This window comes from Otolemur garnettii, unplaced genomic scaffold (assembly GCF_000181295.1).
Source record: "Otolemur garnettii isolate 467f Iridium unplaced genomic scaffold, OtoGar3 scaffold00087, whole genome shotgun sequence".
Classification (NCBI taxonomy): domain Eukaryota; kingdom Metazoa; phylum Chordata; class Mammalia; order Primates; family Galagidae; genus Otolemur; species Otolemur garnettii.
In genome coordinates, this window is record NW_003852482.1 from 4,773,191 (window position 1) to 4,785,580 (window position 12,390).

Here is a 12,390-nt window from a genome sequence, read left to right on the forward strand (position 1 = left end):
GTGTGTGGGTGTGCAGGTGTGCAGCCATGTTTATGGGTGTGCAGGTGTGGGGTGTGCAGTCATGTATGTGGGTGTGCAGGTGAGGACATGTCGATGTGCAAGTATACTGGTGTGCAGGTAAGTGTGTGGGTGTATAAGTGAGTGGACATGTAGGTCTGTAGATGTGTGGTCGTGTGTGTGGGTGTGCGGATGTGCAGGTGTGTGGGGCTGCAGGAGTGTGCATCGTGTTTGGGGTGTAGGTCGGGTGAGTGTGCAGTGTTGCGTGCAGGGCTGTGTGTGGGTGGTCCCAGGTGCATGTAGGTATGGAGGGTTTGTAGGCCAGAGCACAAGTGTGTGTTCTGTGTATTGCAAGTATAGTGTGTGTAGGGGTTATGAGCGTGCATGTAGGGCGGTGTGCGAGGTGTGGGAGGTGTTCAAAGTGTGGGGAGGGCCTCAGTGCTTTCTGATGTGCCCCAGGGCAGCAGTGACATTATCCAGCTTACTGTGTGTCTGTCAGCCAACCCAGGGTCTTTTTTACCTTTAAGCACTGGACTGAGCTATTTTCTTCGTTTTTGTCATACCTTTATGTGTTAACCCCAGCACTCTTGGTTCCCCTGGCATCTGTCCCCCTGGTCCCCCACAGCACCTAGGGGACACTGACTGTGGGCGAGGCTGCAGACAGCAGGTGGCGGCACATGGCACGAGGGGCTCAGCTCTCTCTGGAGCCTCCTCTGACTGCCACTCTGCAGGTGTCATTACGGGATGTGACCGGAGAGACAGAAGTCAGGCCAGTAGCCCAGGAGGAGTCAGGGTGGTCCAGTGCCACCTCATAGGTGGCTGCACTCCTGACGGGAGCTTGGTGTGGGCCTGGGCCTTTAGGCTGGGCCCCCTCCCCCTCAAGATGAGTGTCGGCCAGGACTTGGGTGAGGGGCTCAGGAGGATCACAGTGGCTCCCCATCCCCCCTTGCCCAGCCCAGCAGGGAATAAGTGGATTGAAACTTGAGATTTTAATAACCTTGAGGTCAATGTGAGGACTGCCGTCTTTATGGGAGAGCTAGAGCAGGCACTCACACACACACACGCACACACACACACACACCCTGAAACCATGTGATGTGGCCTCATGAAATAATGGGATACTTATATCTTTCACTTTGCTAAATTTAGGGTTGACAGGACATTGCAGAGAGGTAGCCTTTGGCAGTAGCTCGTATGAAGGGCGAGATGTTAACTGTCAAGCCCAGAAATCAAGCCTGAGGCATCTGACTTAATGGTGAAAGACTTTAGACTGGCCTGGAAAGTCTCTATCTGCAGGGAGGAGAGAGGGTAAACCGACAGCATTATCAGGGGGACTGGAAACTTAGGCAGAGCACAGAAGGCGAGCTGCGTTCCAAAGAAACTGCGGTTTTGGCAAAGTGGCTGGCCAGACCCTGTGGGGCTGGAAAAGTGAGTCCATAGTGAGTCCATAGCCACCCAGAGGCTGGTGCAGGGCTGAGGGTGGGTGTGGGGAAACTGCTGAGGACTCATCCTTTATCCCCAGACTCTGCACCCTGCCACTGTGGAGAGACTGACTGGGAATGGCTGGTGGCCTCAGAGGCAGTGTCCAGAGGGCTCTGTGGTTCGTCTTGACTCAAATGGGGTGATACAGAGGAAACTCCTGATGTGTACGGTGCTGGGACAGGGTCTGCAACCCCTCGGCAACACAGCCCCTCCGTGGCTCTGTGAGCAACAGACTGCCACTATTCCATGTTAATGTTCAAAGGGCTGTGCAGGGCCAGAGCTGTCACAGTATTGCGTGAGATGGGTGGATATGGGCTGATGCCCACGATGCCAGGCTTCTGGGCACACCTCCCAGAACAAGTGGAGCTAGAGAAGGACAGAGACCACTCACACCCCAGGAACCCCTACATGGGGAGCCACCCATGGCCCTCTAGGGAGACTGTATTCTTTGGAATAGTTTCTCATAGGGGCTGTTTCAACCTCTTTTAGACATTAGTTTCCTTTAAAAAAAATAAAACCCCACTTTTGAATGGGAGACTTTAAATACACAGGAAGGTAGAGAATGGAATAATGAGCCCGTGGGGCCCCTCACCAGGGGAATGAACCCTCCCAGGCTGTGGCCATCTGGAACCACCCTCCTGCCCCAGGGAGCCCCCCCAACACGTCCCAGACTCCAGAGAGTCCTCTAGCCTGTATATGAATCTGTGGACCGGTGACAGTGCATAGGTGATGGAATTACCGAGAGAAAGGATCGCCCTTGACTAGTTTCTGTTGCCACAGAATCTGAACCAGGGTTCAGTGAGGAAAGCCCTTTAGTTCTCTGGCCCAGGCACACTTGGGGAACGAAAGAGCCCTCTGTTTTTTGGAAATGCTGCCGTTTGTTCTTTAATTCATAGCATGTTAGGTGCCCGCCATGTGCCCAGCACTGTGCAGGGGCGGGCTGGGGCGCAGCACTGTGCTGACTCTGCGGGGTGGGGGCGCTGATTTACAGTCGTGAGCAGGCTCCCCAGCAGCTAGTGTGCGCACTGATTTACGGTTGTGAACAGACCCCCCCAGAAGCTGGTGCGCGTACCTGTGTTTTCCTGACTTCTTCAAGAGAGGGGTTTGCTTTGGTTTGGGCTCAAAGCTGGAACCGGTGGGAGCCTTCACTTTCATCCCCAATCTTTCCGTATGTCACCTCCTCCTCTGAAGCCCTCAGCACTTCCTACTTCTGTGTCCTTGTGTCTGTCCAGCTAGGACTGTATCAAATATGTCCTTATCCCCTCTCAACTCCAGGACCCTGAGCTCTGCAAGCAGAGGGATTAGGTCTAATTCAGGGTGACAAGTAGTGGCCGCTCTCCTCCCTCCTTGCATGTGTTTAAATATTTCCATGTAATTACATATTTAAATCAGACTGTATCACACAAATTCTTCCCTGGCCTGCTGTTTTCTCGTCCTGTCATAGACTTTTTCTGTCCAGACCTGTCTAGGGGTCTTTCCAACGTAGTATAAATATAGATGTTTTAAACAGCCATGTAACTTGCCACCACATAGGTGTCCCGCCCTTGATCTAACCTGTCCTCTACCGGCGGGCATTCTCCATGGGGTCCAGTGTCACTGTCGTGAACACACTGAAACGGGCATCTCTGAGCGCACACGTGTCCCTCTGTGGTGTTGTCCCTGTAGTGTGCGTTCAGAGGCAGAATCGCTGGGTCAAAGGCACTTATGTTGATGCAAATTGGGGAATTCACTCTGGAAATCTTAGTCAACTAACAGACACCCCCTGCCCTCACCCCCTAAAAATCTCTTCTGGGTTTCTATCTGATCTCCCATTTTCCCTTTGAGTCAAGATTTCTCCCTGGGTGAGAAACTGTTCTGTATCGGTTTGTAAGCGGCCGAGGTGAGGGACTCAGGGTCTCTGGGGCTACTGGGCAGGGAGGCAGCAAAGCAGTCAGGGGCGTCTGGGCAGAGATCACCATCCTGTCCCAGCTCTACACCCACTGGCTGGGTGGCCTTGGACGGGTCACTTACGGCACAGCCTCTCTGGGCTCAGTTTCCCAACTTTGAAATGAGGGAGGTCAAGATGGTGACCTTCCAGGCCCCCTGAGGAAGCTTCAGTGAGCAGGTCAGACCTCCCTGGGGTGCTGCTTGTTCCCCGATTATTGAGGATGACAATCGGAACCTATTTGGCCCTATGCAGTCCTTGCCCCCAAGCAGCTGAGCCCTGACGGCCTGGGGTCCCCAAGCAGCTGAGCCCTGACGGCCTGGGGTGTCAGCTAGGTCCACTGTTGAGATCTCAGCCGTCCTACACTCGGTGGAACCGACAGCTGCCCATCATCTCGTTTATCTTCTCTGTAGTGTGGATGACTCTCTGAAGTGTGTCTTCTCATGTCCTGGCTGTCTCCTCACTAGAACATACATTCCCAGAGCACAGGACCCTAGTTGTCCTGCCTGCCACAAATCCCAGTGTCCAGCACCATGCCGGGTACCGCCGAGATGGCCACTGACTTCCCCGTCGCTGGGAAAAGCTTGTTTCTGTGTTAGCTTCCTATGTCGGTGCAAGTGTCTGTGCATAGCCAGGGTAGACTCAGACTGGCAAGCTCGCCACATTCCTACCCCACATTGGTTTTGTTCTGTATTTATTCATCCTTATAGAAAACATAAGGTTTCTGCACCAGAGAATAGACCAGTTACTTAGCCGCACAGTAACCTCAGAGCTGGCTCCCCTGCCCTGTCCTCACAGGCAACGTGGAAAGTCTGATGCTCCTGAGGGCTCCAGGGCCTGCAGCACAGAAGGGAGCCCCAGCATCCTGAGGCTGGGCATGGGGGGCAGGGTGCCAGCTCGCACCTCACGTGAATTTACTGGAGTAGAAATGTCTCTTTTGGGGATGTGGGAGGTGGTCTCTAGGTTGATAGCCCTGGAGTGTAAACACAGGCCTCAGGCAGAGGCCCCTCAATCTCTCTGGCAGTCTTAAATTCCCAGGCCTGGTCTGTGATCAGTTTTCCTTCATCCCAAGTGCCAGCGGACTGTTCTCAGGTGCCCTGACCATCAGGAAACATGGAAATATTCGTGCAGCATCCTTTCCTGACACCTGGGTTAAAAAATAACAGCTACCATCTTTGAGTGTGTGCTACGGGTCAGAATTTTATGCTTGGTGTTAAGCCATCAAGATGCGTCCTGTTGTCCTCTGGCAGTTAGGAGGCTGAGACTCAGAGAGGTTGAAAGGCTGCGTGGAAGTGAGCAGTGCAGAAGGCCAGGGTGCAGAGGAGGCCTGAGTGGGTGAGCTTTGCTCCCCACCACCTGGCTTCCCCAGAGTCTGGTCAAGAAGGTATTTATTCCACATCTGTGATGTTCCAGGCACTGCGTCAAGCAGGGGAAGTAAGCAATGTGGTCCTTGGTGCTCAAGGGACCCACCATCTTCAGGGAGAGGCAGATGCTAAACAGAGAATTACACTGTGATGACAGGGGGCAGGTGAAGGAGGGTGGAGTCAGGTGCCTCCCAGGCCGGGGGCTGTCCTCGGAGACCCTCTGAGGCGGGGAATGTTCCTCTGTGGCCCTGGGCAAGGTGTGGGAGAAGAATGTTCTGGATGGAGACAGTGGCACGGGAAAGGGAAGACAAGACCAGGGAGAGTCAGCAGGAGGACGGTGGCTTCCAGACCAGCAAGGGCTCGGCGGCCCGGAAAGGAGAGCACTCATTCCTCAGCACTGCAGGGGTCTCTCCTTCATACCGGACAGCCAGTGTTAAAGCACATTCTCTTTTCTGTTCTATCCTAGAAAATGGGGAAGGAAGGTCAAAGGGTATGAGAAAGAAATTTAGGGAAATGCAAATTACTTAGAATGAGGTTTATGGTTCTTTGGTGGTGACAAGGGCAGTAACCCAGCAAGTCATGGCCACAGAGAAAAGTGGTTGGTAGTGATTTTAATGCATCTCTCCAGCTGTCAGCCTGGGGTCTTTTGAGAGGTTCCAAACACATGCAGTAGAGCCAGAAGTGGTTGGTAGGAGGGGAGCTGAGCGGCTTTGAGAGAAACTGCCAGATTCGCTGCCACTGTACCTCCAGGAACCAGCTCCACATGGGCCACAGTCATAGCAAACAATGTTAATATTTACCAAGTATCTCTGGAAAAATGAGTGCAAAGTGCAGGCAATGCACTGCAAATCGTTAGAACGCGGTACATTAGCAAAATAGGACCGTTTAATGAGTCTGGGAAGAGAGGTATGAATTTCAGGGAAATGTCAATTGCGGCAATGTAAACAAGAGACTTCTCTGTCTCTCTCTCCATCAGACTGTATTTCAGTCTCCAGTTCTAACTAGAGCTGTGATCCTTAGGAGAGATTCAGTTCTGAACATCAGGGAAAGGAGAACCAGGGGAAGGAGTGGAGCTGGGATCACCTGTGGGTGACAGATCAGTATCCAGGGCTGCCATCAAGATCCCATTTGAGGAAAACTAAAACTTACCTGGGGCTGACGTGCTTCTGCGAAAAGCGTGTGCTGCAAAAACTGGGTCCTTGCAGGGGTGCTGTGGTCTGAATGGCCCCCCAAAATATGGACATGGAAACCTAACCCCCAACTGAATGGCATGAGGTGGGGCCTTTGGGAAGGGATTAGGTCCTGAGGGTGGAGCCCTCATGGATGGAGTTGGTGCCTTACGAAAGAGACCCCGAGAGACACGGCATGCCTTCCACCCCACAAGGACACAGCAAGAAGGCCTGTCTACTAACCAGAGTGTGGGCCCTTATCAGACAGTCTGTCTTGGCCTTAGACTTCCCAGCCTCTGGAACTATGAAAAACAAATGTCTGTTGTTTCTAAGCCGCCCAGTGTATGGCCTTGTGCTACAGCAGGCCCAGCAGAGTAAGACAGGGAGAAAAGCTGCCCAGAATCACTGAGGGGTTTAGAACTACCATGGCTGCAGGTGGGGATGGTCCCTTGTCAAGATCAGAAAAAGATCAAGGCCACCCAATGCATTTCTCACCTCAGGCAGCCACTGTGCTCTCTTGAGGGGACTGCAGAGGGACCTAGGAAACAGTCACCCGCAGCCTTGTCCGGTGGCTCCATGGGCCCCCCCGAGGCTGCCTCTTTACCAGCTCAATCTGGTGAAGCCAAGCAGGGTCAGGAAGCCCGTGGGTCACAGCATGCACACTGACATCCTGCTCACTCACCTTCTTTCTCTGCAGTCCCTGACAACCTCGTCACGAAGGTGCTGAGCCAGCGCCTGGACCAGCAGGACTGCATTCAGAGAGGGTGGGTGCTGCACGGCTTCCCGCGAGACCTGGACCAGGCGCACCTGATGAACACCCTGGGCTACTCTCCCAACAGGTGAGCTGTTGGCCTGGCTGCACCTGGCCACATCTCTGGACACCTTCTCTCCAGGGCTCAACTGATGGGTCACTGGATGTGAGCCCTTGTGTGTTCCTGAAGTGGACTATCTCAGTCACACCATTCCCACCCCTCACCCCCACCCAGGACCCATTCACCTGCAGACTAGGAGTCAACCTCAGGTTCACGCCCTGGCTCTCACGCCCCTCACTGGACCTGAACTTCCTCATCTGTCAAATGTAGTAAATACCTGGCAGTCTTGCCTTCCTTGTGGGGTTCCTTACAAACCAGTGGATGTTTTCTTCTTCTATTCTTACAGTTTCATTTTTACATTTGAATCATGGATTCTGATGCAGCATGAGTCCCTTTTTTCCCCTCAGTGGCTAACCACTTTTTCCAAAACAGGGTTGAGTATTGTGGAATATTCTGTCCTCCCTCCACTCGTTTGAAGTTGAGAGTTCACAATTGCAGATACTGTGGAAAGCAACCAAGACCAGCCAAGTGAAAGCAGGCAGAGGCTATTCAGTCAACTTGCAATAGCAAGGGGGTTGGCTACCATTGCTTGGTGTTTGGGTGGAGACAAAAAGTCAGGCAGAGGGGTGGGAAAGCTCTCTAGTGGGGGGCGGGGGGGAGGCCTAAGTCCAGCCGTGCTCTGATTGGAGGCTGCTGGCCTGAGGAAGCTTGGAGAGCTACCTAGGAGCAGAGCACCCTGTGTGATTGGTTAAGGGAGCATGTTTGGCCTTCTCTGGTTGGTCCTCCACTGGAAACAGTGGGAAAAAGGAGGGACGCTGTCAGTCACTGCCCGAGCCTGGCCGTGTGGGGCTGAGGGCTGCAGAGGCTGTAGTCTGGCTCCCTGGGCAGGTTGTTGCAGGTTGTGGGTTCGAGTTCTGTGTTTATAAATGGCCTGGGCCATTGTCTATGTGTATGTCCAGTCTCCCGATATACTTGGACTGTTTTTGACATTGCTGTTGTTTTCTGAGTGTGTATTTCTCCACATTGTTAGCTACTTTAGTTTTTTACATACTGTATTTCAGTAGTTAGTGCAGGAAACTCTTCTTTATTGTCTATTTTGTATGTTATTTTTCCAGAGGAATATGATAATAATTTTATCATGTACAAGGGAAAACTGACATTGAACTTTTAAGTGGAATTGCCTTAGATTTTTGAATCGATCTATTACAATTTGATGTGGAGATACCTTGCTTTGCCCCTCAGCGAAACTGTCAATACTTGCTTTAGGCTCATGCTTTTGGGGAATATTTCTAGATATTTTACATATATATATATATATATATAAAATTTTTTTTTTCTGGAAACAGTGTCTCACTTTGTCACCCTTGGTAAAGTGCCATGGTGTCATAGCTCACAGCAACCTCAAACTCCTGGGCTCAAATGATCCTCCTGCCTCAGCCTCTTGAGTAGCTGGGACTACAGGTGCCTGCCCCAAAGCCTGGCTAGTTTTAGAGACAAGGTTTCACACTTGCCCCTCAAATTCCTGAGCTCAAGCAATCCACCCACCTTGGCCTCCCTGAGTGCAAGGATTACAGGTGTGAGCCACTTAGATATTATATTTATCTGTTGATATTATGGTATTTCATCCCAAATTTTTGAAATGGATTTTTGGGAGTATAGGACAGACATTGATTTTAGCTCATTTGTTTCATACTCCAACCCCCTTCTAGAATTCTCTTACTATTTCTGATATTTTTTCAGTTAGTTTTCTTGAGTTTTCCAGGTGGACAATTATGTCATCTGCAAACCTTCACCTTTTGCCTCTTCCTTTTCAATGTTTATACTTTTCATTTTACTCTTGTTGGGTGGTACTTACAGAACGGGGTCACTATTGGCAAGCTGACTTTTTTCTTGACCTAAAGATCTGTCCTGGTGTGCTGCCATTAAGACGTGACTGGCTGTTAGTTTGAGGTCTATACACATACAATTTTTATAAGGTATAGCTCCCTGTATTTAAAATGTCTGGAGTTGGCTGGATACAGTGGCTCATGCCTGTAATCTTATGCCTCTGGGAGTCGGAGACAGGTGGATCGCTTGAGCTCAGGAGTTCAAGACCAGCCTGACCAAGAGCAAGACCCTGTCTCTACTAAAAATAGAAAAAACTAGATGGACATTTTGGCGGGCACCTGTAGTCTCAGCTAGTCAGGAGGCTGAGGCAAGAGGATCACCTGAGCCCAAGAGTTTGAGGTTGCTGGGAGGTAAGGCACCATGCACTTTACCCAGGGTGACAGAACGAGACTGTCTCAAAAATAAATAAATAAATAAATAAAATGTCTGGAGTTGATGTTGAATTTTGTAAAGATTTTCTTAATATCTTTTACAACAATTTAGTATATTTTCCCTTTCGACATATTGACTTAATGAATTATGTGATAACTTGTGAGTTTTTCCCACTTCTTCTGTATCTGGGTTATTTTCTCTTTATTATGGCTTATTTTATGTATTTGTGTTTTTAACCTTTTTGAGGACCAGTTTAACTAGTAGCCTGACTTAACTTTTTTTCACTAAAGAAAGCTTGGATTTATTCATCAATTCTACATTTTTTCCTGTATTCTATATGTATAAAATTTTGTTTCTCTGATTAATAACTTCTCCTTATGTTGGGTTTCTTTTGTTGTTTTTCTCAAAGGATAAGCAGGATGCATATTTACTCATTTTCTGTATTCTTCGTTTGGTACTAAAGTGGTAAAGGCCTTGAATGATCCTTTCTCTATGACTTCAGCAGTGTCTCATAGTATTTTATTTCTTTTTGCAGTTTTTGGCTGGGGCTGGGTTTGAATCCACCACCTCTGGCATATGGGGCCGGCGCCCTACTCCTTTGAGCCACAGGCGGTGCCCTTTTTATTTCTTTTTTAACGGTATTTTGAGAGTGTGATTTAATTTTTTCTTCCACTTGAGTGTTTTAGGAGAGTTTAAAAGTTTCTAGGTAGTTGACATTTTGTTATTATTTCAACTTTCATTATTAGTTTTTCATTTTAATACAGAGATTGGAGAATTTTAAGTACAATCTCTAAAATTTTGGAAATTATTTATTCTGTAGATAATAATTCAACAGATTTTTAAAAATATTGTGTATTTTAAGTTTCAATTTATAGAAGTCAATGTATATGTTAAGCCAAACTTACTAATTTTATTATTTAGATCATGTATATCCTTGCCTTTTTTGGTTGTTATTTCTTGATGGTGGTGGCCTGTCAATCTGTCAGGGATGAAAAGATTTGTTAATTTCCCACTAATATGAAATTTCTATTAATTTTTATTGTGTTTCCTATGTTTTTTGCTTTGTTTTGGTGCCATGTTGTTTAGTGCATAAAGGTTTGTGTTAGCTATGTGCTCACTGTGAAATGTATCTGTGATGAATGTGACCATCAGTGGCAGACAGCTACTTATCAAGTCCAATATTCATTCTGTCTTTCCTCTTCAGTAACAAAACATCAATTTTCAGAGGAGGTATCTGAGAAGAAAATATCCCATTTTTCAGTCTTTTCGTTCTAGTTATATGGGGCCACAACACTAAGTTCTGACCAAGGAGAAGTGTAAGCACACAGCTGTATAGGTCTTCCAGGAACTAACTCAGCTAGAAGAAGCTAGGTTTTTGTATATTTTGTCTTTATTTTCTTACTTTCTATTTTCCCTTAAGTTAATAATCACCTTTCTTTTTCAAAGTTTTCTTTGTACCTGTTTGTTAATCATTTCCACACCTTACAATATCCTCTCAGAATAATTCCCCACATTTTCAGTCATACTATAGGTTTCAGGTTTTTCTTGGTCTCTCTCATTCCTCTCCTGGACTGGTTTTTCTTTAAGCTGACTAAGTGGCTGACATCCTAGGACTACTCTTTACTATAATCAGAAGAATTCTCTTTGCCTTTCTTCTGAGTTGGAATTCCTGTTTTCTGAATCACACATCTTCTTCTTTTAGACTCCCTTGGTTTGATATAATGGAACCTCCAGTTGCTTCTGAAATTAGGAACATAGTTTGATAGCAGTGGGCTCTTACACCTGCAATACATTAGCTCTAGATCAAAGGGGTCATCTTCTATGACTGGCACACAAATGTCACCCTGGGTTTCCTGCTCACCACCACACTGAGGAGTCCCCTCAGCTCACGTGTTAATATTTTATCTCTGTATTATGTGGCTTCCTTTCTGTGTTTACTGCCTTGTTTTGGTTGAGCACATCCATCAGTAGCTTCCTGAGAAAGGTGGTGTGGGAGGTAGATTTTCGGAGACCTTGCATATCTGAAGGTGTTTTTAGTCTATCTTCATATTTGTTGGACAGTTTGGTTGGATTAGAAACTATTGGCTGAAAATCATTTTCCCGGCTCGGCGCCTGTGGCTCAACCGGCTAAGGCGCCAGCCACGTATGCCTAGGGTCGCGGGTTTGAATCCCCAGCCCGGACCCGCCAAAACAACAATGACGGCTGCAACCAAGAAATGGCCGGGCGTTGTGGCGGGCGCCTGTGGTCCCAGCTACTTGGGAGGCGGAGGCAGGAGACTCGCTTGAGCCCAGGAGTTGGAGGTTGCTGTGAGCTGTGATGCCACGGCACTCTACCCAGGGGGACAGCTTGAGGCTCTGTCTCAAAAACAAAAAAAAAAAAAAGAAAAGAAAATCATTTTCCCCTAGAATTTTAGTCTCCCGTCTTGCTCTTAAGAAGTCCAGTGCTGGTTCATGTGTCCCTCAGCTGGGAAGGATGCGTTGAGGTTGGCAATACCCATCAAGGACAGTAACTACCATGGCTTCCAGGGCTTTGGCCAAATCTCAGGTGTGTGGCCTCTTGGCCAAGTGCCTGTAGATTCATATTGTTGGCACATTTGTTGTGTCCCTGGGGGTTGCAGTTTTCTATAAGTTTGCTGTGGCTGAAGCAAGAAAGAAGGCATATGCAGATTTCTACAGAAATTGTGAGTCTATGAAAGATTTTGAGGAGATGAGGAAGGCTGGTGTCTTTCAGAGCATAAAGTAATTTTGAAACATAAAGAATTTCTTTGGGCTGATTTACACAGACATTTGTCACTGACCTGTGTTCCTGAACTATGAATATGAGTAATAAATAAACTGTTAATAAATTAAAAAAGAAAAGAAGTCCAGTGCTAATCTAATTCCTGATCCTTCACATGTGACTTTTATTCTTTCTCTAGACATTTGTAGGGTCTTCCCTTTGTCTCCAGGGTTCTGAAATTTCATAGTGCAATTTCACTTATATCCTTGGTATGCATCAAATTTACTCCACTGTCTCAGAAATTAATCTGGAAACATGTCCTTCAGTTCTGGGAACTTCTCTTGAATTATTGTGTTGATGATTTCTTTTTTTGTCTCTGTAACTTCTGTTATTTGGGTATTATATCTCCAGGACTAGCCTTCAAAATATATAAAAATGTATTTTTCTTCTTGTACTTGGGGAGTTTTTTGTGTGTATGGTCAGTTTTTGTTCTGATGTATTTTTTTCTTTTTTGCTCTCCTTTCTGGAGAACTTCCTTAACTTTTTGTCTTCCAACCTTTTAATTGAATTTCTAATTTTTGCTGTCATGTTTGTTTATTTTTATAATATTCAAGAGTTCTTTATTGTTTTCTGAATATTTCTTTTCTTTTTTTTTTTTTTTTTT

At 47.4% G+C, this 12,390-nt stretch overlaps 1 protein-coding gene across 1 annotated transcript in view; it reads left to right on the forward strand.

The window, feature by feature from the left end:
• Positions 1-12,390, forward strand: part of AK8 (adenylate kinase 8) — a 140,066-nt gene that overhangs the window by 67,996 nt on the left and 59,680 nt on the right. Inside the window, exon 11 of the mRNA XM_003794875.3 lies at positions 6,634-6,775. Coding sequence (XP_003794923.1) covers positions 6,634-6,775 — 142 coding nt within the window. The remainder of the gene's footprint in view (positions 1-6,633; positions 6,776-12,390) is intronic.